The sequence below is a fragment of the Anabrus simplex genome, chromosome 1 (genome assembly GCF_040414725.1).
Source record: "Anabrus simplex isolate iqAnaSimp1 chromosome 1, ASM4041472v1, whole genome shotgun sequence".
Lineage (NCBI taxonomy): Eukaryota > Metazoa > Arthropoda > Insecta > Orthoptera > Tettigoniidae > Anabrus > Anabrus simplex.
The window spans coordinates 1,294,871,073-1,294,898,339 of record NC_090265.1 but is presented as its reverse complement, the minus strand read 5'-3'; the positions used below and the strand labels follow the sequence as shown (position 1 = coordinate 1,294,898,339).

General features: G+C 37.0%; 1 protein-coding gene across 1 annotated transcript; it reads left to right on the top strand.

Annotated features, from left to right (window-relative positions):
• On the top strand, positions 1 to 25,468 carry LOC137497438 (vesicular glutamate transporter 1-like). Its single transcript, XM_068225740.1, has 5 exons — positions 1 to 181; positions 10,002 to 10,232; positions 23,692 to 23,776; positions 24,182 to 24,402; positions 25,385 to 25,468. The coding sequence occupies exons 1-5, from the start codon at positions 41 to 43 to the stop codon at positions 25,466 to 25,468; spliced, it is 762 nt and encodes a 253-aa protein (XP_068081841.1). The 5' UTR covers positions 1 to 40.
• The last annotated feature ends 1,799 nt before the right edge of the window (positions 25,469 to 27,267 follow it).

The window sequence follows — 27,267 nt, the reverse complement described above, 5'->3', positions numbered from 1 at the left end:
TCTATGGTGTCTTGTATTCACCGGTTGTGGTATTAACTACATGGTCCGTACAAATTTAAATATTGCCATTGTAGCAATGGTCTTAGCTGGAAACACAACTATATCACAATATCAAGAAGCTACAAGACAATCTTCAAATATTACTAATAATACAGTACATGTTGGATCACTGGTGCCAGAGGTAAGTAAAATTAAAGACAGAGGAACTAGATTCTTATATAGGCTACTATCTTTATTTCCACAGTAAATGCTTTTAATTTACTGCCCTAGAATTCTTTTTACTTTCATTTAGGGTTTTTGTAATTCTAATAAAAATGTCAGCTGAAATTTTTACTTAAGTATATTATTGTTAAAGAAGTCAACTTTACCAAAGAATCACAGATTTTCTTACTACTAGTATTCTTACTATTAGTGTCACCGGTGTAGAATGTGTTGGAAAGTGGAAAGTGTTTATTGAAGACTTTATTTGTAAACCTTCCGTAGTACTTACTGTATGATCTGTGATGTGGTGATATGTTTTATTTGTAATGACCTAACCTGTACAGTGTAATATTTGATTATGTATGGTATTTGTAAATAGTAGATTTCAGTTCTATATTTACTGGAAGTATCCAGAAAGTTGTTACATGAATTTTTGAACAGGGTGTGTTGCCTTTTGTTGGTTATGTATTCTAGAAAGTATTTTCTGACTGTTCTGGAAATGGAAGATTCGCGATCGTGTGTATTCGAGAAAGTATTTAAAGTTCGCGACTGAAGTAAGAGTTGTGATTGGTGAATCTGGGTGGCGATAGGTGGACTCATGCATTCTGATTGGCTACTCCAAGGCCAGGGTTTCCTTTATAAAGAGAGCGAGGCAGCATTCGTGGTCTGTCTTGGTCTGTCTGTGGTCTGTCAGCAGTCTATCTGCTTGTCCGAAGTTTTGACGTTGTCTCGCTACTGGGATGGGCCACCTTGTGGGTAAGCACTCTTGATTTCCGTTCCAGCTTAAATTTCCTATAATGTTCGCTTGCTTTTTCATATAGCAGTCTGCCCTAACCTCACCTAGACTTGCCACTTAATTATTTATGATGCCTTAGCTTTTCAGAGGGGCTTGCCTGTTTGTTTTCGAGGCATTCCCCGTTCCTTGTTTTGCTAAATATGTAAATTGTAGTTTAATATATTTACCTTGGGGTTTTGCCTTTGGTAGTTCCGTGTCACTTGATGTACACTAGAGTTTGAAAAGAACATTTAACTTCACGGTAAATTGTAATAGCGTATTACGTTTCTTCTTACCTACTAAATTGCATTGTACAACTGGATTTGTAACTAGATGTATAGTTGGTTTGAATCTTTGAACTTATAGGAAACTATTGTCCAAGAACGTATATTAATAGTTGGTGTGTCTCAGCAGAACATGCAGATTTTACTATCGTCATGTGTCGGTACCTTCCGCATGGCGGAATTTGTTCGGAATTTATTTGTAAAGTCCATTTGTAAATAATATTTTGAAAATTAAGGATCACGGTTGATTGTTTCTGAAACTGCAACCTAAGCAATATCCATGCCCTCGGTTGGTTCCCTGCTCCGTCCCACCTTCCTGGTTTGTCATCTAGGTGGCCCTACTGATAATTACTAAAGTTGTTATCTGCAGAGATTCGCGTAGTTTCAGCTGTAGTAGCAGTAACAATTAGTATTAGGTGCATGATGTAGCCTTTGAAGGGAATTTTGGAAACCAATGTGTGTTTATTACAGTAATATCCATCAATGAGCAGAAAATGACTGGATCATTTCACATTTACCTGAAATTCAGAATTGGATAAGCATTAGTAAAAACTAGTTTGCAAATACGATAAAAATCATGTGCATTATGTAAGGTATGTACATATAGAGATTGCCATCTGGGCCACAGCACTAAATCCAGATCAATGATTATTGATTGATTAAAACCTTATTCTCATCCATAGGGAAGATATCATGCAATGTAAGTAAATTGCTTATGTTTTTAAACTACTGATGTTGACATTTTCTCCCTCTCTATAACATTTTCAGAGAATTCAGTACTTGTAATATTTAAGTAATAAAATGATGAGTATATACATAGGCTAGGTGGAGGTAGATGGAGCTACCTATACTTACTGACCCGAGCATACAAAGCCCAATTGCCATTCGTTTCCATATTTGACTGTTACAGCAGGTCTTTAATTTAAACAAACATCATTCGTTCACTGGTTGGCATGAGGTTGCAAGTACTTATAAACAATACAGTAGGTCACAGCACCTATTGGAAACTACTTATGTTGCCCATAACTGTATAAGGTAATTGGACGCTGTCAGGCAGAGCTCTGTGAGTAAAATGGCTGCCAGCAGTTTGTCCAGCAATGACAATGCAGAGATTTTGATCAATTCTGGATCAGAAATGGAAGATAGTGATTCAGAAGCAGAAAATTATAATTTAAAATGGAATGCAGGTATGTGTAAATTTATTGAGTAAATATATCATTGTTGCACCTGCAAAAACTGTTATGTGAAATATTTCAGCTTAGAACTTTGGCTGGTAGGTTCTCAACTTGTGAAAATCTTAACAATCACCAATATAAGTTAGTTTAATATAGTCTTATTAATAAAGATGGATATAGTATTGTAAAGGTGGAACATTTGTTGTTAAGATTTTCATAAGTTGATCCTTTTTGTCAATACAGGTTCAAATAAGAAATTTATCATGTGCAATGGTAAGGTTCTGTCATTTAAGGTTCAATATTGTGTGAGTAATGTCAAAGTATTTTTGCTCTTGATGATATATGTGCTGCAGGTCTGTATTTCTCCCACAATATTGTCACATAGCGGTTTTCGCAGGTCCAACAGCGATATTTTGTTTTGTCCTAAATATCAATTTGGTTATCTTGTTACCACTAGATCTATCACATATTGCAAATGATTACAATTTATGATTTTATATACATTTATATTACAGGTTATGAAGAAGAAGAGAAGATGAAGATGAAGAGGAGGAAATGTGGAATGTAGAAAAGAGAATAATTCTAGGCCTTCAACCTCACATACCAATGAGGCCCTTAGGCCTAGACAGCTACGTCCTACAGCAGAGTTTTCTTGGAGTGAAGACTATGACAGCCAGACTTACCAGTATTTGAAGAAGACTGTGATAGAAAGTTGATGTGAATAGCGACAGTTAGTTGATGGACTGCTTCTCATTATAGTTTGATGAGAATGTGATGAAGTGAATCAAAATAGAAACCAATCACTTTGCTGCAGCAACATTTTTAGAGTTGAACCATAGAGGACAACTGGTCTGTGTCTACCCGAGTGGTTCTGAAAATTCCATTCCAGACAGGATTGCTCAAAGCTAGAAATGGCACTGTGCTTGAATATTTCTGATCCTGCTAATGTGAATGCTATATTGTAACCATATAACAGAGTTTGTCTTTTACTATTTCTCATTTCTGTTATCAATTTTCATATGTAACAATAATAAATGTTTTAAAATTATTAATAAGAACATTTTTCAAAAATTATTTTGAGAAGGTTCTTGATGTTATATTTAAAGATAAAATAGCTCATTGGAAAGAGGAAGGATTATTTGTTAACATAAACAGAAGCACATAGCAGTAATTTATTTCAATATCTTTCAGTAAAAACCTGAATATAGCCAAAGAACTTAAATGTCCTCATACCAAAACACAACTAAAAGAGCAGTGTGGGAAGTGTTAAAACTATTCATATCTAACTGGTAATCCATTTGCTTGATTAATTTAACAAAAAATAAAAGGAACATTTATAAAATTTGTAGTTATAACATAAGAAGCAAAATCCTTTCAATTCAGTCAAATAGTTCTTATGATAAAGCTGACACTCTGTCTGAACAATTATGTGTAACAAAAAACTCTGTATCCAAACAACAATTGAACTATGTTACTTCCTGTGCAACTCATGGACACATTAGGATACTGAAACTGCCAAGTTGATGAGCTCAAGTAAGGGACAGAGATCTTATTTACAATTATTTATATATATTGCCCCCTTCTTACCGGGCTAGGCTCAGCCAAAGAACGAGAGTCCCAAGGGTGGACCATTCGTTGTCTGGCTTTGCTTATTTTTTTTGAAGGCGGGAAAAGAGACAAGGACTAGCGACAATGACACAAAATATAAAACAACAGGTTCTTGACATTTATTGCAAACTAGCACACTTAACAATAACAAAATTAAATTAACAAATCTTGATAAGTAAATGATATTATCTTCTCTGTCAGTCTTTTTGAACACGGTGATTAACTTCTCCAGTATACTGGAAGACATTATCTCTGTAAATATACAGACTAGCATTAGCCTTACTCCTGGCTTAATGAAACAACAACAAAAATAAAAATTATGTTTTCATGGGAGGAACTCCTTTCAATAATATCATACTATTTGCAAGTTGAAAGAAAATGAAACTAGATGATTTAAATTTCTCCTGGGCGTTAAAATAAGAGATTTATCTTAGCATTTGCTATCTCAAAATAAACTTTCCTTCTTTAATACTCTGAATTAGACGTTACTTCAATTAGTTAGGAAAAATAGTGAAACCAAATTTTTATCGAGATACCACTCAAAAATGTCTGCATTGGACTCAATATTACACAACTGTGTTTATACAGTAATTGTAATTCCAAAACTTTCACTAATATTTCATCAGACAAACGTAATGTCAAATGTCAATCTTTAGAATCTGACAATTTAAAGGAAATTCTTAACGTCGTAGGCTTTACAAATATAAATGGTGAAGCTTGTCCCCTGAAATAATTCTTTCTTATTCATTATTACAGGGTACTCTGAACCTTTCTCAAAACCTTTAAATTCCAAATAAAATTCACTAAAGGTTTAAATCATCAAAAATTATAGCAACACAAACAACGGTGCTGATAACCAGGACTCACGTAATGAACACATGGCCGGGCCAAAACCATAGTCAAGGAAAATATCCCAATTCAATGAAATAATTATCAATCACACACACAGCATTCACACTAAGGCACATGAGAATTATTTACAATATTTACAATGAATTCTAGCCTTTGAATATTAAATTTTATTTTTAATCCTAAATATTGGAATTTTCTCTATGGCGGTATCGGGCAAAGAAAAATCATTTATGTCCCTCAGATGCGTGATTAAGTCTGGATAATCACTTAGTTAAGAAGATGAAATTTACAATGTTGATCATGATAACATCGGCGGTAGATATCTGAAGAAATTGTCATCAACAAAATGCACATAGAATAGGTTAAATATGAGCATTCACTTTCATGGTTCGTGGGTCACGACATTATTATTACTCAAATCCAAGTCAAAAAATTAATACGTGCTCCACATGAAGAAATTACGTCCAACAACACGTATTCTCCAAATAAGACTCAATAAATGGATTCACAATCAACAACGCACAATAAATAATCCATTCTTAAGTCAATAAAATGCAATAAATGAACCGTCCAGATTCTGCCATATTCCAGGCTCATATTCATCCTAATTGAGCACACATTAACATCATACACACGAGATCAAGTAATATTTAAACTCATGACCCTTATTTAATTTATTTAACCCAAGATGAATTTTTAAAATTATGATTATTATTATTAGATGTGCGAGATCTCAAATTCGCGGAAATAAGGATTCGACAATATGTCAGATGACACTAACACACCTTAAATCACACAGGGAGAAAATCTGATATAGAAATCCGGCGCAACACAACATGCCGTAAATCTGTCCAACACGACTTCAAGAAAATTATTTTCAAAATTGAATTACAAATTATCGGTGAGGACAATTATTTTAAGTCACATTAGACTATCAAATGGGACAGCTAGAATAATCGTAGAAGACACACACACGTTCTAGCTATTCTAATAGAGATCAAAAATCATTCACACACAAATGACAAAACTACCATCTCCCATATGAAAGAAGAATGAAAATATTCAAAACTACTGCAAGACTAGAAGAAATATTACCACTAATGAATAAAAAAGCATTATTTCTACAAAGATGAACAGATAATCATTATAAAATTGTACTTAAATGATTGATGGAACTGGATTTCTGCCGATGAGCTGGAAAATGTGGTAGGCTATCTACCCACGGTCGCCATCTCCCCACGCCAGAGATCGCCTACATCTTAGTGCAGCATTGTAGCCTTGATGATCAAAGTAGAGTTGTAGTAGGTGTCCTCTTCATGGTATAGCAACATCTTGAAGTGCTCGTTCCATCACGTGACGAAACTAGAAGCTGAAACTGACAAACAATTTTAGGATATGTTCCGTACACACATGCGATGAATTTAGAGGTGAAATTATACGTAACTTTGATCACAAAATCTGCCCAACTTGTAGATCGAAATGTTAATGAAGGTTGACTGATTGTACTGCCGAATAATTAGTTCAAGAAGTGTCTATGTCGTAAATGTAGGAACAGCATTGGGAATGCAGCAAAATAGCACGTCGAAGTACACGTTAAAATACACAGCACAAGAGCAGAGCAAGGAGAGAATGTTTCTTCTAGAAACTCAGGTTTTTAAACATATTCAGCACAAGGGGTGTGTCACTATTGCGCCAACCTCGTCGAAGCAACCTTGGCCTTCTCCTCAGTGGGTCACGTGAGGACAGCTGACAGCTCACTAGAAAAAACCTCGCCAACGAGACTGGTTCTGGACAGGTGATACTGTCTCTGTAACACAGGGCTAGAGAATATCGCCCGTGCTAATGAAATAAAAGTCTTACACACGTAGAAACAATAAATGCTTATTATAGGCCAAATTTGAAAGGGACAATATATGTATATATACAGTATACCAGCATACTGCCATTTCTTGATGGATTCAGTAATTTTGCATCTGTCTCTTGGCACAGGCCAGAACAATATGTAGCTGCAACAAAAGTCCTGGTCTCGTCCATGGTTGTGACAATGTGGAAGTTGCTAGGGTATGGGTGGTGCTGAGTAATTACATTCGGAGCATGACCCGAGCATCTGAGTGTTGCGAAAGGTGGTAGGATAAGCTGTCAGTCATGTTGCAATAACACTTTTAGCCTAGTACATCTCATTTTGGTGTCGCCATCGGTTTTTGCAGTTTCCCAATTACTGTATAACCTTTGATGGTGCCATTTGAGGATCTAACCAGCCTCTGGGCTGATGACCTAACAGACAGGTACATTACACAGTAAAAAAAATTATTCCAAGTATTTCTGGAGTTACTTGAGTGACCTGACTCATTTTGGCTTTTGACCGGGGATGTAAGACCGGATACCTTCTTGATACACATGATTTTTCAGGTGAAAATACCAACCCCGGATCGACTGTTAATTGAATCTCGGCCCTCCAGGTGGATAGCTAGCATAAAACCATTATACTAATCATGCCCAAATGCTCTCAACTTTAAAAATATAAATACATATAATTTGTTTGCCCACCTTGTGGCATGATCATTAAGTCTTCAAGTCTATATGGTCTGACACTGTGGTTAGATGATTTGAGTCCCATTGGTTGAAAAAATGTTCACTGTCAGAATATTGTTCAGCAGGATAGAAAAGTTGGTGGTATACAATTTCTAATCATTAAATTGCATACCAAAAGCCTGGGTTTAATTCCAAACCTCTCCGCAGTGTTCATATGGAGTGAAGGCATATGACACTGTTGATGGTAATTTGTCCATTGGATGGGGACGTTAAGCTTTTAAGCAGACCCCTGGGTGCTGACATGGGGTTTCACCTTCTTGCATCCTACTATCATATATCTGGTCATCCATTTCAACTCTAAACTCCTTTGATGAGGGTGACTTCAGGAAGGATATCCGGTCATAAAAACTCACTACAAAGATTCATCCCACTTCAAACCCAACCCCGTACAGAAACCGGACAAGGGTTGGACATACACACATACATATACACTGACTGACAGAGCAAATGCAACACCAAGAAGGAGTGGTCAGAACTTTATGCCAATTGCAGGGTAGACTGATGTCACTGAGGTATGCTCATGATGTGAAATGCGCCGCTGTGCTGCGCACATAGCGAACGATAAATGGGACACGGCATTGGCGAATGGCCCACTTCGTACCGTGATTTCTCAGCCGACAGTCATTGTAGAACGTGTTGTCGTGTGCCACAGGACACGTGTATAGCTAAGAATGCCAGGCCGCCATCAACGGAGGCATTTCCAGCAGACAGACGACTTTACGAGGGGTATGGTGATTGGGCTGAGAAGGGCAGGTTGGTCGCTTCGTCAAATCGCAGCCGATACCCATAGGGATATGTCCACGGTGCAGCGCCTGTGGCGAAGATTGTTGGCGCAGGGACATGTGGCACGTGCGAGGGGTCCAGGCGCAGCCCGAGTGATGTCAGCACGCAAGGATCGGCGCATCCGCCGCCAAGCGGTGGCAGCCCCGCACGCCACGTCAACCGCCATTCTTCAGCATGTGCAAGACACCCTGGCTGTTCCAATATCGACCAGAACAATTTCCCGTCGATTGGTTGAAGGAGGCCTGCACTCCTGGCGTCCGCTCAGAAGACTACCATTGACTCCACAGCATAGACGTGCACGCCTGGCATGGTGCCGGGCTAGAGCGACTTGGATGAGGGAATGGCGGAACGTCGTGTTCTCCGATGAGTCACGCTTCTGTTTTGTCAGTGATAGTCACCGCAGACGAGTGTGGCGTCGGCATGGAGAAAGGTCAAATCCGGCAGTAACTGTGGAGCGCCCTACCGCTAGACAACGCGGCAACATGGTTTGGGGCGCTATTGCGTATGATTCCACGTCACCTCTAGTGCGTATTTAAGGCACGTTAAATGCCCACCGCTACGTGCAGCATGTGCTGCGGCCGATGGCACTCCCGTACCTTCAGGGGCTGCCCAATGCTCTGTTTCAGCAGGATAATGCCCGCCCACACACTGCTCGCATCTCCCAACAGGCTCTACAAGGTGTACAGATGCTTCCGTGGCCAGCGTACTCTCCGGATCTCTCACCAATCGAACACGTGTGGGATCTCATTGGACGCCATTTGCAAACTCTGCCCCAGCCTCGTACGGACGACCAACTGTGGCAAATGGTTGACAGAGAATGGAGAACCATCCCTCAGGACACCATCCGCACTCTTATTGACTCTGTACCTCGACGTGTTTCTGCGTGCATCGCCGCTCGCGGTGGTCCTACATCCTACTGAGTCGATGCCGTGCGCATTGTGTAACCTGCATATCGGTTTGAAATAAACATCAATTATTCGTCCGTGCCGTCTCTGTTTTTTCCCCAACTTTCATCCCTTTCGAACCACTCCTTCTTGGTGTTGCATTTGCTCTGTCGGTCAGTGTACATGTCATTTTTTTACAATTTGCTTTATGTCACACTAACACAGATAGGTCTTATGGTGAAGATGGGATAGGAAGGGCCTAGGAGTGCAAAGGAAATGCCTGTGGCCTTAATATAAAGTATCACCCCAGAACTTGCCTGGTATAAAAATGAGAAACCACAGAAAACCATCTTCAGGGCTGCTGACAGTGGGGTTCGAACCCACTATCTCCCAGACGCAAATTCACAGCTGCACGCTTATAACCACACATACATATAAATTTGTCGTTAGTGTGATAAAAAAAAAAAACTTGTGTTCTTGCCCTGAGGTGGTGCAGCTCTTTCTAGGCACACCTCCAAAGGAGGTGAGTAGCATGTACCATTTCATCCACATACCAGCCCTCCTGCCATAATCTCTGGCAGTACTGAGAATCCAACCTGGGCCTCCAAGGACAGCAGCTAATAGTGTTAACCGTTACACTACAGAGGCGGACATTAATGTGATGAGGCATTAGCTTTCTAGGTTATAATGGTCTCACAAATCTAGAATTCAGATTCATAGGAAAGAATGGTTCATAGTTTAATTATTCTATTTTCACTGCCTTTGATTTACTTAATTTACTTAATTTAATTCTTTTTTTTATTTTTTATTTATTTGTTCTCTCTGTTACAAATCTATCCACTTGTAGCCCCAATATGATTGGAATGAATATGAGCAAGGGCAAGTGTTGGGAGCATTCTTCTGGACTTACTGGATGGGCCAGCTACCTGGTGGAATACTGGCACAAAAATATGGCACAAAGAAAGTATTTGGATTCAGCAACTTATTCATGTGTTTGGCTACTTTTCTCATCCCTTGGTGTTCAAAAATGAATGTTCTGGCACTGATTGCCCTCAGAATGCTTCAGGGTCTTGTAGGTGTAAGTAAAAAGATTTCTCAATTTGAAATATATGTTGATATTGCAGAAATAATCACAATAATAATAAAGTCCCATGCAATTTAATTATAACAAGACAGGATTCTTTTTTCCATTGATTAATAACATTATGTCGCTTGGTAGGCCATGGCACTTCGGGGCTGTTGCACCATGGGGTTTGGTTTAATAACATTATGCTAGAAACCGTTTATTATTAAATGTGCACTTTCTCTGCATTGTTTGCTCATTAATTCAATAGTAAATGTTATGTATGACATTTTTTATTTATTTGAATGTGAATATATTTTTCTTTTATACTGTCTGATTGAAGGTATGTGGACACCCCTTTGTACACATAAACTAGAACCTAGATGTTACTACAACCACCACTGTTGCTATAAAAGGCAGCTTGAGGGCTCAAAGTTGTTGCTCCTAGGAAACTAAGAATGTCAATTGGAACATTTATAAAAAAAGATTTAAACAAAAGACAGGTCAGTGTGGGAAGAGAGAAGTGACAGTGGCACCATCCAAATCAATTTGTAAATTAACGTAAAAATGGCATAAATAGTACTGTAACATTGCATTTTCTGCCGTGTTATAAAATGGCGTCAAAATAAATGTATGGACCACGTGAGATGGAATTCATGCCAAGCAAACTGCGATTTAGGTCACTGGGGGCCGAACTCGGAGAAGTAGAGCATAATCACTAAGGTGGTGGAAGATAAGAACATTGAAATGCTAAGTGGATTGTTTGAAAGTAACAAGATAAAATGTATATATTATCACAACTAACTGCAAAAAATTGAAAGCCTGACGTAGGCATCATTTACAGAGGATCGCAACAAAATTGGCTGAATACGAATAAGATAGTCTGCAGATAACTGTTTGAGAAAGGAAAAATATAGCAAGATATTACGTATTCATTACAAAACAGCAGTAATATAATTTAAAATAAGAGGAGGAAGACTTAGCAGGCAAGGCGACTGGTCAGACAAAGACCACCGAGCTCGATAGCTGCAGTTGCTTAATTGCGGCCAGTATCCAGTATTCGGGAGATAGTAGGTTCGAACCCCACTATCGGCAGCCATGAAAATGGTTTTCCGTGGTTTCCCATTTTCACACCAGGCAAATGCTGGGGCTGTACCTTAATTAAGGCCATGGCCGATTCCTTCCCACTCCTAGCCCTATCCTGTCCCATCGTCGCCACAAGACCTAGCTGAGTCGGTGCGACGTAAAGCAACTAGCTATAGACAAAGACCGGAATACTGATCGCTGATGAAGAAAAAGGAATTGCCCAATAAAATAAAAGAAGAGAATTTCAAGAAGAAGATTAACAGAGAAAGAACGTCAGAAAACCGGAAAGATAATCTGAATTCTCTATTGATTTAAAAGAGAACTGATATTTGAACAGTAGTGAATTTCATAGAATGTGTTTGAAAGCAGTCATAATTACCATCAGACATATAGAAAAAAACACAACTAGACTGTTGAATTGTGGAAGATATTGATATGAACTCCTTCATATCATATTTATATTCTATACAGCTTAGCGCAAGAATGAAGCTCATCATTATGTGCTGCTAGATCTGCAGTGGACCAAATTGGGGATGAGTGTGCAATGGACCATCCAACTAACCTGATGCCCCAGATGATCCAACCAACCTGATGTAGAATGGGAGACCAGCCGATCTATGGGATCCAGCCGGCCAAATGCAGCAGAGGTAGCCTGGGTGGCTACACATTCGTCATAAACCTGAGAATGAAGAGCTAAGTTTACTATAGTATAGTTCTCAATTAAATTCTCTCAATACTCATTCAATACTGATCTGCATTTAGGGCAGTCACCCAGGTGGCAGATTCCCTATCTGTTGCTTTCCTAGCCTTTTCCTAAATGATTTCAAAGAAATTGGAAATTTATTGAACATCTCCCTTGGTAAGTTATTCCAATCCCTAACTCCCCTTCCTATAAATGAATATTTGCCCCAGTTTGTCCTCTTGAATTCCAACTTTATCTTCATATTGTGATCTTTCCTACTTTTATAAACGCCATTCAAACTTATTCGTCTACTAATGTCATTCCACGCCATCTCTCCGCTGACAGCTCAGAACATACCACTTACAAGTAATAAATCTCATTGTAGACCGTATTGGACATCAGATATGAACATTAAAACAAGAATAATAGTTAACACAACCTTTCCAATACTTATCTTTCCTATATTTAGGAAATAAACATTACAACAGGCGTTGTAAGATGGGACATGTTTCGCTTAACAGTAGTAAGCATCATCAGCCGAAAATAAATCTTAGCCTAAAGTTAGGTCAGGGCCCTGAACCTAGTGTCCTTAACATATATGGCACCCTAAGAATCAACATTTATATTTATAAAATTAAAATAGGCTTAAAACTAGTATGAAAAAACAAGGAATGTTACAACATGGCTAAGAGAAAAAGCACAATCAAGTTGAGACAGAGGATAAGAACAGAAAGTAGCCTATAATACAGAGCTGGTAGTGAAATAATTAAAATCATTAGGATATCATTGTTACCAGTCAATCAATCAGAATGTTCAAACATAAAAACAAGCGAGAAAATATATGAGTGTTCATCATGGCTGAGTTAGAAAAAACACGTAATCGTGTTGCCAGAGGTAAAAACATAAGGTACAACATAGAGTTGGCAGTGTAGTATCAAACTCATGGCTGCCAGTCAGTTAATAAGAATGTTCATATATAACAAAACATAATGGTTATATTCTTTTAAGTGAAGAAATAATTAAATCCTACTCTTGTATAGATACATGAGAACGGGCGAGAGAAATTATATGTTGTAGCAGACATGGAGTAGTAACACTTCAAAGAGGATTGATCACGCCTGAAGCCGCTTCCTCCTTACTACAACCCCTAAACACCCTCATAACCATGTGCAGAGATCGGTACCCTTTATTTACAATCCCATTTATGTGATTACCCCAATGAAGATCTTTCGTTATATTAACACCTAGATACTTACAATGATCCCCAAAAGGAACTGACTTTTCCTCCCAGCAAAAGCGGCTTCAGGCGTGATCAATCCTCTTTGAAGTGTTACTACTCCATGTCTGCTACAACATATAATTTCTCTCGCCCGTTCTCACGTATCTATACAAGAGTGGGATTTAATTATTTCTTCACTTAAAAGAATATAACCATTATGTTTTGTTATATATGAACATTCTTATTAACTGACTGGCAGCCATGAGTTTGATACTACACTGCCAACTCTATGTTGTACCTTACGTTTTTACCTCTGGCAACACGATTACGTGTTTTTTCTAACTCAGCCATGATGAACACTCATATATTTTCACGCTTGTTTTTATGTTTGAACATTCTGATTGACTGACTGGTAACAATGATATCCTAATGATTTTAATTATTTCATTACCAGCTCTGTATTATAGCCTATTTTCTGTTCTTATCCTCTGTCTCAACTCGATTGTGTTTTTTCTCTTAGCCATGTTGTAACATTCCTTGTTTTTTCATACTAGTTTTAAGCCTATTTTAATTTTATAAATATAAATGTTGATTCTTAGGGTGCCATATATGTTAAGGACACTAGGTTCAGGGCCCTGACCTAACTTTAGGCTAAGATTTATTTTCGGCTGATGATGCTTACTACTGTTAAGCGAAACATGTCCCATCTTACAACGCTTGTTGTAATGTTTATTTCCTAAATATAGGAAAGATAAGTATTGGAAAGGTTGTGTTAACTATTATTCTTGTTTTAATGTTCATACATACCACTTAGTTGAGCAGCTCGTCTTCTTTCTCTCAATTCTTCCCAACCTAAACATTGCAACATTTTTGTGACGCTACTCTTTTGTCGGAAATCACCCAGAACAAATAGAGCTGCTTTTCTTTGGATTTTCTCCAGTTCTTGAATCAGGTAATCCTGGTGAGAGTCCCATACACTGGAACCATACTCTAGTTGGGGTCTTACCAGAGACTTATATGCACTCTCCTTTACATCCTTACTACAACCCCTAAACACCCTCATAACCATGTGCAGAGATCGGTACCCTTTATTTACAATCCCATTTATGTGATTACCCCAGTGAAGATCTTCCCTTATATTAACACCTAGATACTTACAATGATCCCCAAAAGGAACTTTCACCCCATCAACGCAGTAATTAAAACTGAGAGGACTTTTCCTATTTGTGAAACTCACAACCTGACTTTTAACCCCGTTTATCAACATACCATTGCCTGATGTCCATCTCACAACATTTTCGAGGTCACGTTGCAGTTGCTCACAATCTTGTAACTTATTTATCACTCTATAGAGAATAACATCATCCGCAAAAAGCCTTACCTCGGATTCCACTCCTTTACTCATATCATTTATATATATAAGAAAACATAAAGGTCCGATAACACTGCCCTGAGGAACTCCCCTCTCAACTATTACAGGGTCAGACAAAGCTTCACCTACTCTAACTCTCTGAGATCTATATTTTAGAAATATAGCAACCCATTCAGTCACTCTTTTGTCTAGTCCAATTGCACTCATTTTTGCCAGTAGTCTCGCATGATCCACCCTATCAAATGCTTTAGACAGGTCAATTGTGATACAGTCCATTTGACCTCCAGAATCCAAGATATCTGCTATATCTTGCTGGAATCCTACAAGTTGAGCTTCAGTGGAATAACCTTTCCTAAAACCGAATTGCCTTCTATCGAACCAGTTATTAATTTCACAAACATGTCTAATATAATCAGAAAGAATGCCTTCCCAAAGCTTACATACAATGCATGTCAAACTTACTGGCCTGTAATTTTCAGCTTTATGTCTATCACCCTTTCCTTTATACACAGGGGCTACTATAGCAACTCTCCATTCATCTGGTATAGCTCCTCCGACCAAACAATAATCAAATAAGTACTTCAGATATGGTACTATATCCCAACCCATTGTCTTTAGTATATCCCCAGAAATCTGATCAATTCCAGTCGCTTTTCTAGTTTTCAACTTTTGTATCTTATTGTAAATGTCATTGTTATCATATGTAAATTTTATTACTTCTTTGGCCTTAGTCACCTCCTCTATCTCGACATTATCCTTGTAACCAACAATCTTTACATACTGCTGACTGAATACTTCTGCCTTTTGAAGATCCTCACATACACACTCCCCTTGTTCATTAATTATTCCTGAAATGTCCTTCTTGGAACCTGTTTCTGCCTTAAAATACCTATACATACCCTTCCATTTTTCACTAAAATTTGTATGACTGTCAATTATGCTTGCCATCATGTTATCCTTAGCTGCCTTCTTTGCTAGATTCAATTTTCTAGTAAGTTCCTTCAATTTCTCCTTACTTCCACAGCCATTTCTAACTCTATTTCTTTCCAGTCTGCACCTCCTTCTTAGTATCTTTATTTCTCTATTATAATAAGGTGGGTCTTTACCATTCCTTACCACCTTTAAAGGTACAAACCTGTTTTTGCATTCCTCAACAATTTCTTTAAAACCATCCCAGAGTCTGTTTACATTTTGATTTACCATTTTCCACCGATCATAGTTACTTTTTAGAAACTGCCTCATGCCTGCTTTATCAGCCATATGGTACTGCCTAACAGTCCTACTTTTAAGACCTTCCTTTCTATCACATTTATTTTTAACTACCACAAAAACAGCTTCATGATCACTAATACCATCTATTACTTCAGTTTCCCTATAGAGCTCATCTGGTTTTATCAGCACCACATCCAGGATATTTTTCCCTCTGGTTGGTTCCATCACTTTCTGAATCAGCTGTCCTTCCCATATTAACTTATTTGCCATTTGTTGGTCATGCTTCCTGTCGTTCGCATTTCCTTCCCAATTTACATCTGGCAAATTCAGATCTCCCGCTATAATCACATTTCTTTCCTTGTTGTTTCCCACATAGCTGACTATCCTATCAAATAATTCCGAATCCGCGTCAGTGCTACCCTTTCCCGATCTGTACACTCCAAATATATCAAGTTGCCTATTATCTTTAGAAATGAGCCTTACACCTAGAATTTCATGTGTCTCATCTTTAACTTTTTCGTAGCTTACAAATTCTTCTTTCACCAGAATGAACACTCCCCCTCCCGTCATTCCTATCCTATCTCTACGATACACACTCCAGTGCCGTGAGAAAATTTCTGCATCCATTATATCATTTCTCAGCCATGATTCAACTCCTATTACAATACCTGGTAAATATATATCTATTAAATTACTTAATTCTATTCCTTTCTTTACAATACTTCTACAGTTCAACACTAACAATTTTATGTCATCCCTACTTGATTTCCAGTTCCCTGTTCCCTTATCACCGCTCCCTAGGCCATCCCGTTTCCCTGAATGTACCTCCCTATTACCCTTCCAAACAAATTTCCTAACTTATACGTACCACTGCTGTTTAAATGAAGGCCATCCGAGTGCATTTAAGATGTCATGAGAAGAAGATTACATATAAGTATGTAGATATATTATAATCAAGATTAATGAAGTGAAGTGTGAATATCAAGTTCTCAAAGTTAAGATATGTTAAGATCGATATACCTCGATTGGGAGAAGTGATAGTGTGTATTGAATGCAATGTGTTAGCTGTAGAGAATTTATTACTGATAGCAGAAATGAGTAGGGTTACTACAGCATAATGACAGCATATGTAAAGAAATGGATATTGTAGAAGGGTAAAGTAACCTAACGTGTCGTTGGTCTTCATGATAACAAGATATAGAAGTGATATGCCGTGAATATAAGTTGTTCTTAGTCGATGCAGAAACGGAAAGGAGTAATACAATATACTAGGAGGTTAGATGTCATCGTGGGAATTGAGAGGTGATCCAGTGAAATGAAGATGTTTTCAATGGAAGAAAATACATCGTGGGAAATGTATTTACAAGTAAAGGTAATGGGATATAAAAGAAACGGCTACGTTATGAAGATGTTATGAATGAAATAAATGATATGCAGGTTATAATGAAGTAAATAATAAATTGTTGAGAAGAATTTATATGAATTAGGTACAGAAATGATAGAATAAATATTAAGAAGATGTTTAATTTAGTCTGGATCGTACACAGGAAGTATTGACATTGAAAGACATCACATCGTGGGAGTAGAGTAACATAATGAAGGCATAGCCAACCGACTACAGGTAAACGTCAAATCAAATAGTGTTCACTATATCCATATAATGGAAATAAATATATAAGGTTAGGAATACCCTCAATAATTATCCCATGTTGATATTACCCAAGATTATAGGTGGAGAATAATGCTGTAACGATAAATCCTGACATCCATAGATGTAATTGAGCTAGTCAGTCAATTGAAAGAAGTGAATTAAGTTAAGAAGTGAATGACATTTCACTGAAGGGAGAACTTAGGATCTTAAATGATACTGTAATTAAGAACTAGAATAGTTAGAGTTCATTCTTAGATAATGATTTCATAAGGTAATGTGATGTTGATTAAATGATTAAATACAGTATGGTTAGGCAAGTAGGTGCCAGGATTTTGCATGGCAGTAGAGATAGTAAGCTTAGCGAGTCATTCAACAGTAATTAAGATATTCGACAGTGACAAAAGAACAATTTAGATGATTGATATTATAATTTAAAGCTTAAAAACATAAAATATCTTTTCAAATGTTTTAAATAATTTTCAGTATGCATATCTGTGGATATGTAATAATATAAGAGTAGTGTTTAATTAACATTTCAGTGAAAGAAAATGAAAAAGTTAGCTCATGTCAAGACTACACGTGATCATAATTAGAACTGATATGTACATAAAGTCAATATCATGATATTTATTTGGAATTTTGAAGAGTCATTTAAGACAATAATATGCTTTTCTCTTTCCTATGCTTAAATATGATGTTAATAAACTAGTTGGTTAAGATTAGATGTATGTGATATAATTATTTACAGAATGAATTAGTAGAATAAGTTATTGATAGATATGTATTGTGATTCTAGTCAGTCTAAAGTGTTGGATTAGGTGCATAGGAATGGAGACATCCATTCGCAGGTGTTGGGATTACGAATTTTTAGGCTAATGCATCATTCTTCGGGATTCACGTAAAGCAAATTTTGTAGTAAACATACCCTGAGATCATCTGAGCAGTCGGAGGATTTTATTGAGGCCGCTTTACAGAAAGAAAAAATTACAGGTCAAACAGTTGGTTGTAGCTGAAAAGCAGAAATGCAAGGAAGATCTGCTACCAAAATAATGCAGGATGGAAATAAAAAACTGTTATATAGTATTGTTAAGAATAGAAGAACTCAATATGAATCTATCCAATCTGTAGAACTTCCTAATAGTGAGGTGACTAGGGATAAGACCAAAATATTACAGGAGTTCCAAAGGCACTTTGAAACTTTGCTGAACTGTTATGAAAATGTCGCTCCATTAGACTACGAACCTTATGATTTTGGCAGCACAAATACCACTAGTCTGAGATGGTTGAAAGAAGAGACAGCAATATCTAAGCTGAGAAACAACACGTCAACTGGATCAGATGAATTAGGTGTTGAGATGATCAAAGCACTAGGAGAGGTTGGACAACAGTGGAGGTACAGGGTACTAAATAGAATCTGGAAAGAGAATGTAAATTCCAATGACTGGAAGTAAGGAGTCATCATTCCATTGTTGAAAAAAGATAGAAAGAAATGTACCAACTACAGAGGTATAACTCTGCTGTCACATGGCCTCAAAATCTATGAATCCATCCTTGAGAGCAGGATTAGAAAATATGTTGAACCTACACTTGAGGAGGAACAACATGGATTTAGACCTCATAGATCAACTATAGACCTCATTTTTGCCACCAGAATGCTCTATGAGAAGTATTGGGTGAAAGATAAAACACTTATAACTGTTTTTCTGGACATCGAGAAAGCATATGACCATGTATCACACAGGCATATATGGGAATGTTTGAGACATAAGAAAGTGCCCAGTGATATCATAGCATGCGTACAACGATTATATGATGAAACCAAGTGTTGTGTCCAGGTCCAGGATGAAAGGTCAGGTTGGTTCGAAACAAAGAGTGGAGCCCAGCAAGGAAGTTGTCTTTCACCACTTCTCTTCATAATGGATGAAGTTTTAAAAGCGGTTAAAAGAAAGGAGCCAACAACTAATGCCCTGGTTTTTGCTGATGATGTAATGGTTTAGGGTGAGACAGAAGAAGAAGTACAAACTAGACTATTGTCGCGGCCACCAAATTAGGCAGGTCAGAGAAATTACGCTGTTGCCAAGGTTATGTAGCAACTGGCGAAGAAATGTCTGAGCACATCATTTCGGAGCACGAGGCAGGTTGTTCTCTCTCAAGTCCCTGATGTTACTTAATACAATGTTTTGAAACAAATTATACTACAAGCTTCAGAAAAGACTGCTGATTTGAGTGGTATAACTATTTTCCACATAAACCACTTTAAATAATTATTAAAATAAAATCTTGAACGAGTAAATTTAAATCCGTAGAATCATGTATTGAAAATTTCAGTAAGCGGCCAAGTTTTTATTTCTTCAGCCAATAAAATTTTGTCTGTGGGAAAAATGTAAAAAATCGCTTGACTTACATTTTTTATCTGAAACATATTTCCGTGAGTCTTGTAGTTTTCCTGGAAAATTACTCAGAAAACGATCATGTAAATGACACTAACTGAGACAGATCGGGGCGTGCGTGCCAGCACAGGCTGCAGGACGCTGTAAATACTTTCGGATTACATATTAATCTGTATCGGTTTTATTACATTATAGCTTTGAATATTTCAATAATGTATATTGGGCTGAGTAATATAGAAAAAGAATACTTTAAAGAATAGGTTTACATTAATTTACAATGAATTAAGAATCAGTTTCTAGCTAAAAGGCAGTCTAAGATTTCTTAGTCCTGTCATTACTCATCTCACTATCTGTCGAGTCGTCATTTACACTGATGATGAATGACTCCATCGTTTCGTCCCTTATTATTTCCTTGGCCCAATTGTCTGCTTGAGGATTTTCTGCACGATTGAAGCACTTTTCCCAATCTGCAGCAGTCACACGGACGATGGCTTCTGACGTGAGTTTTTCTACGTCCTTTATTTAGAATGTCTTGTTCCTCTCTGCCACTTCTCTCTCGACTTGAGCCCAAATTATTTCAATTGGGTGGTATTGGCAGTGGTAGGGTGGCAACCTTACTACCTCATGGCCCCAAGAGAGAGCTAATTTATTAAATTTTCCTTGGAGATGAAAGTATTTTATGGTTGGGTGATTATTTCGCTTCATGAACACATCTCTGGACCGAACAAAAGCTAATATTATACATTGTAGCTGTCAATTCTTGGCTTTTCTTGAAGCTCACAGTCTGCAAAATATTTGAGTCGGCCAACTTCTGCACATAATGCAATACATTCACAATTACGGATTTTATCTGGTTGGCTAAATCCTTCTTCTTTAGCCCTTCCAACCGGCGACGCTTCAGAGGAGTTTCTTGTTTGTTTCTCGTGCTTACTTCGTCCTCTTAAGATAATAGACCCGAAGAAACACCAGGCTGAACACATTCACTATCCATCTTTAACTGCACTTACGGTGTGAGTTCAACAGCCACATGACAGGGAATGACTCGGGTAAGGTGGACTGGAACGGATGGGCTTCAACTAGGCAGCACTGCACGATCAGCGTTGCCAATCCGTGCTCGGAGGTAAGCGACTCTCGACCATCTGTCGCTTCGCCGTTCCCATATCTGACGACAGCGCAGTTTTCCTCACCCGCCTAATTTGGTGGCCGTGACAATAGATCTCTGGCATGAAGCTTTTACAACCTTAGGTCTCAAAATCAGCAAAACAAAGACTGTTGGCGTGGTGATTAGAAACTCTCCAACTGTTCATCTAAGATTTGGAGATGAGGAGATGGATATTGTTGATAACTTCCAGTTTTTAGGTAGTGTTCTGTCGTCAGACAATACCATACATCAAGAGATTAGCAACAGAATACAGAAAGCTTCCAAATTCTATCACACTGTACGCCAAATACTTCGGGATGAAACATTTCTGTTAGTTTCCAAGATAGGCTTGTATAAAATATATCTAGTACCTATATTGACGTATGGCCTGGAAGCAGCAACATTCACTGGACAAACAGACAGTCATCTTCAGGCAACAGAAATGAAGTTCCCCTGTTCTACAAAAACAAAAATGGATGAAATAAGGAATGTGGATATCTGGCAACAGCTCGGATTGGAAAGAAGCTTGCTGGAGACTCTAGAAGTGAAGAGATTGCAATGGTATGGTCACATGAAAAGAAATGAACCTTACATGACCCCTCAAACATACTTTGACCACAATGTTCCTGGGAAGAGAACAAGAAGAAGACCGTGTGATGTTTGGGCAAAACAGATGCTGAAGGACCCTGAAATTAGAGATGTGAACTAGCGTCGCATATATGAGCAGCATCTGTGGATAGATAGGATAAATTGGAGGAGGCTCTTACACAAATGCATCTGGCTTGCTGGAGAGAAGAAATGATGATGATGATGACGACCGGTTTCAAGCAGTATTTTTGGTTATCATCAGCCGATCACAAATAAGTGTAAAACAATGCACAGATAAATAAATTGCAAAGTATAAAGAATTCTGTAGGTTGCTGATAGTTAAGCACTAAAATCTTTAGGGAGTACTGTGCGTTGAAAAATAGTCAGTCACATGCAGTTTATGAAACACTATAACACAATGTTATGAAAAAAGTCTGAAATCAAATACGTATTTATCAGCTGCAGTTTATAAGGCACTGTATAATTTTAAGGATCAGCATTGCATGTCAATCACGAAGAAGTCATGGATCAAGAACGTTAGTAAGACATAAGCGTTAGAGAGCACTGTGTTGAAATAGTATTAAAAGGTTGAACCATTTTATACTTTCTTTTAACGTATTAGTGAACTCACTTCAATACGGAACAATATGAAGTTCTTATCTCTTGATCAGCAGTGCCCTCTAGACTGTCACTTATTAGGCATATAAACAGAAGGCTATTGAGGAACCAAGCAATTACTGGATCCGAGTCAACAGGCTGTAAAACTTTCTACAAGATTCTCTTCCCATACAGTGCTCTCTAACGCTTATGTCTTACTAACATTCTTGATCCATGACTTCTTCATGATTGACATGCAGTGCTGATCCTTAAAATTATACAGTGCCTTATAAACTGCAGCTGATAAATATGTATTTGATTTTAGACCTTTTTCATAACATTGTGTTATAGTGCTTCATAAACTGCATGTGACTGACTATTTTTCAATGCACAGTACTCCCTAAAAATTTTAGTGCTTCACTATCAACAACCTACAGAATTCTTTATATTTCACAATTTATTTAACTGTGCATTGTTTTACACTTATTTGTGATCAGCTGATGATGACCAAAATTATTGGTTGAAACCGGTACCAATTTTAATTAAATAGGAATGTAAACTTACATTTTTTAATTTAATAGTATTGGAAGGTTGAACCATTTTATACTTCTTTTAACTTATTAGTGAACTCACTTCAACAATATGAAATTCTTATCTCTTTATCAGCAGTGCCCTCTCGACTGTCACATATTAGGCATATAAACAGAAGGCTATTGAGGAAGCAAGCAATTAGTGTATCCAAGTCAACAGGCTGTAAACCTTTCTACAAGATTCTCTATACCTCATCATACTAACAGGGCTCAGTATAAACAAACAATAGAGTTTAATTGGGAATGAATGTTTGGCCTACATTAAGAGAGATTTTTGTACCACGACATTCCTGCTTGTATCAGACAAAATGACACAACGCTGATGTGAATGTGGAAGCAATAAACTGAAGAGAACTGAACACATTGAAAATCTAGCAGTGAATCATGAACTGCGATAACACCATGGATTGACAGACATCTCTTAGCAACAGAGTTGTGAAAGCTAAGAGGAACCTGGAGATTAGGAAACATAGGCAATCAATGGAAAATTATTAGTGAAATAAAAAATAAAAAAAACAATAACAATAGTAAAGATATTCAGCTAGAAGTGAATGGTGCAGTAGTTACCAGTCTATCCCAGGTTTCTATTGTATGTAATGACCTATAGCGGCACTCATTGCAACTTGTTTAGGTTCACAATATAGGAATGCTTTCCACGGATATTAGTCTGAACTTTGGATCATCAGTTTTTGTAATATGTAGAATAAATTTGATTCTGTTCTCATGACTCCTTCATGGTTTGTAATTTTCATAAACATGAGTGAATATTAACTACTCACTAAATGAGTACATTCTTTTGTTTCTAAGAGTTCAGTTGATTTTCTTATGGCTTATATTATTCAGTTTCTTTCCATCTAGTCAAAGCTATAATTTCTATCTTGAAGGTGTAACAACTTTTTGGAGCACTATATTACACTGCTTCCTGCAAGTAACTTTATTTCAACAGGGATTGGCCTGGCCATCTTTACATGATATGACTGCAAAATGGATTCCACCTAATGAACGCAGCAAATTTGTAACAGCGTACATGGGTGAGTAGATCAGAACATTGTTTCTACAGCAGTCAGTAAACTTTTATTATTTTTTTATTTTATAGAAGTGGTAACTAACAGGTCTCTTATTCATGTATTTCCTTAGAAGTAGACAATAAGAAAAATATTCACCAACATTGATATGATGAATGTATACTAGTATTATATTAGTATTATACTAGTATTAACCAAATGATTCTTGTTCATTATCACTTGAAAATATCTTACAAAATATTACTTAAATAAATAAATGTTCATGAAACATTAGTGTTTATTGCATGCTTTTACACTGCAAACCATGCAAAGTACAAAATATTATATAAAGTAAGAAGAATAACCACAAGAATTTGAAGTCACCATAAAATGTATTTCACAGTGCTATATTGTCACTTATTTTACATGCAGGGAGCTCTGTTGGTGCTGCTCTTACTTATCCTTTGTGTGGTCTCATTATCTACTATTGTGGATGGAGAGCTGTGTTCTATATCACTGGGACTATTGGCGTTGTTTGGGCTGTTGCCTGGTGGAAATTTGTACATGATTCACCTGCTGATCATCCATACATCTCAGGCAGGGAACTACGATACATTCAAAGTTCGCTTTTTGAAAGCGTGTCAAAGAAGAAGGTAATATTTCATTATATTTTGTTGCTTCTTGCTTGGTAGAATCCCATAATAGTATTAAACTTAAAATACCAGCTTAACCAAGCACAGCTCCCTTATGTCCAGTTCAATGTTTGTTACTTTTAGCTGTAAGTCTGAATCAATACTTACTTTATTCCTGTATTTGTTTTTTATGTACCTACACAAGTGAAGAAAACACACTCTCACATAGATAAGTTGTGCTAAATGGATTTCTGATCCAGAGTTCTGATTTTAGATTTTCTGAAAAAGAACCCTTGAAATCTGATATTAGGCTCTCACATCGTTCAATTGTATCATTCACTAATTCAGGATGTACTTGTATTATTTCATTCTGACTCATGAAACTGTGCAAGAATGAAAACAATGACACTGTCTCTTCATTATGGGACACTTCTTCAAGACTGGAAGTGTGCAGATCTAGTTCCTGTCTTGAGGGAAAGGAATAATAATAGTAGTAGTAGTAGTAGTAGTAGTAGTAATAATAATAATAATAATAATAATAATAATAATAATAATAATAATAATAATAATAATAATAATAATAATAATAATAATAATAATAATAATAATAATAATAATAATAATAATAATAATTTGGCGTGACATAAAACAACTTATAAAAATAAGAATAAATTCTGACTGAGAGAACATATGGCTGTCAACCCTGTACATTCACTATCCTGTCTTTTAAACATTAGTACATAATCACAATGAGAGTGTCCACCTCTGTAGCGTAACAGTTAGTGTTATTAGCTGCCGTCCTCGGGGGCCCGGGTTTGATTTCTGGTACTGCCAGAAATTTAAGAATGGCAGGAGGGCTGGTATGTTGTTGAAATGGTACATGCACTCCCTCCACTGGGGGTGTGCCCAAAAAGAGCTGCACTACCTTGGGATTAGGACACGAGTTTACAATGAGAGTGGGAATTCTCATGTTCTATTACCCCCCTGATTTCCATGCTTCCAGTCATTGAAGCCAGTTGTTACAAATTGGGACGTCCCTCCAAAAAGTACAAGGAGCACAAAAACAGATTGTTGGCTGCAGGAATAAACCAGTTATTCATGTTTCATAATGTCTCCATTTAAAAGCTTTCTTTCAAAAGCACTTTCGTCAGAAATTGCTATCGTCGCCATAAGACCTATCTGTGTTGGTGCAATGTAAAGCAAATAGAAAAAAAAAAATGCTAATTGTCTGGATACATCTGCATAGAATTACAGAAATTTTGATGTTTGAGAGAAAAATTCACTTTCTCTCCTGCTAATCTGCGATAATTTGAGCCACTTACCATAATTGTTTTTGACCCTCCATGTTGTGTAGGCATTATATAACACAAAAACACTTAATAAAACTCTCACAAAATGGGCTTTGACTTTCACAGACTTCTCCGGAACTCTTGTTATTATGGGAAATTAGTGGCCTTCTCGATTTACTGAACACCACACGATTGTTTCTAGGTGGCGTGATTTACTGCCCACTTGACTAAGCTGCAGCCCGAAATGATCTTGATACCCATACACAGAACCGAAGGGGCTGTGTTTCAACATTGTGGTGGTATTTATAATATTATTTATATATTTATTTATATTATTTATAATATTATTACTGACAGCTTTCACATAAGCAGAACGAAAATTCCGTTTTCTATGTCAGGAGATTTCGCTTTTGAATACTACGAAGGTGCACGCATTCTAAAAACTTGTTTTCAAACAATTAGACCTTTTCACTTTTGCCGGCCCATAAATTTGCCACCCTGGTCCTGGGCCCATAAGGCTATAGTAGTCATCATATAGAACAGTCTAGAAAGAAGGTAATTCCCACACTAAAAATGCACTCATTTAAAAAAACACAAACATACTTATTCTTTCTTTGCACAATAGCAATTACCTTTCTTCTATTCATATCACTCACCATTAAAATAAAAGGGATATTGCAGGTGGTCCATGATCTTGCCGCTAGGGGCTCATCCTAGTTCAGTCTCTCCAAAGCACTCTTACACTCACAAACAGATGTTCGGTCATCCCTATGTAAAACTAGGATGGGATAATATAAAATAAGTTCTGTTTCTTCTTTGGTCTGAATTTTTAAAAATTGTTATTTGTACATTGGTCATGTCAATAATTAGAAGGAAACACAATTTTTAAATTTCTGTCATGTCTGTCTGTCTGTCTGTCTGATGCAAGGTGATTATTTGTGTAAAAATGATTAAGGAGTAACAGATTTATTTTCTAGGAGGTAATTTTTTTTTGAAAATGCGCAATTTTTGCATTTTTGGTTGACGGCAATTTTTTGAAAATTTAGGATTGAAAACAAAGTGATTTAAATAGATGTAGGGCATACAAGTTAGCAACGATTTTGGAAAAACCTGAAATTTAGAAATTTTTGAATAAAGGCTAGATTTAGATGTCTGTCATCACAAGAAAATGGCTGCTAGAATTTAATGAAAAAATTGTATTTAAGGTCAAAAGAGAAGGCACTACAGTCTAAGCTGTAGATAATTTTATTCAAGCTGGATGAAATAGTAGTTTAGAGGAAGGTCTAAAAATAAATTCTCAAATATCTCCATTAACAGCAATGGTCATGACACAGTGAATGCTATGTAGCAAAAATTGTACAAAACAAAATTCCAAACTAATGCCCAGTACAAATTGATCCTAGGATGCATAACAATGGAAAAACTCATGATTGTTTACTTTTAATTTATTTCCTCTATCCTAACCTTGTTAATGTTAAAAGTACAGTAGGTAGCTGCTTGCTTTCTACTCTGACAGCTGAGGCATGTATCCTGGTGGATTCTAGGATGGAATTTTTGTCTGAAAATCGCTTGGCATCAGAAAGGGCCAAAAACCCAA

Excerpts from the sequence above, each read along its gene's own strand:
- LOC137497438 (XM_068225740.1), top strand. The coding sequence starts at position 41 with ATGGTCCGTACAAATTTAAATATTGCCATTGTAGCAATGGTCTTAGCT. Across the intron at positions 182-10,001 it reads TTGGATCACTGGTGCCAGAG|CCCCAATATGATTGGAATGA; the intron begins GTAAGTAAAATT and ends ATCCACTTGTAG. Across the intron at positions 23,777-24,181 it reads ATTTGTAACAGCGTACATGG|GGAGCTCTGTTGGTGCTGCT; the intron begins GTGAGTAGATCA and ends TTTTACATGCAG.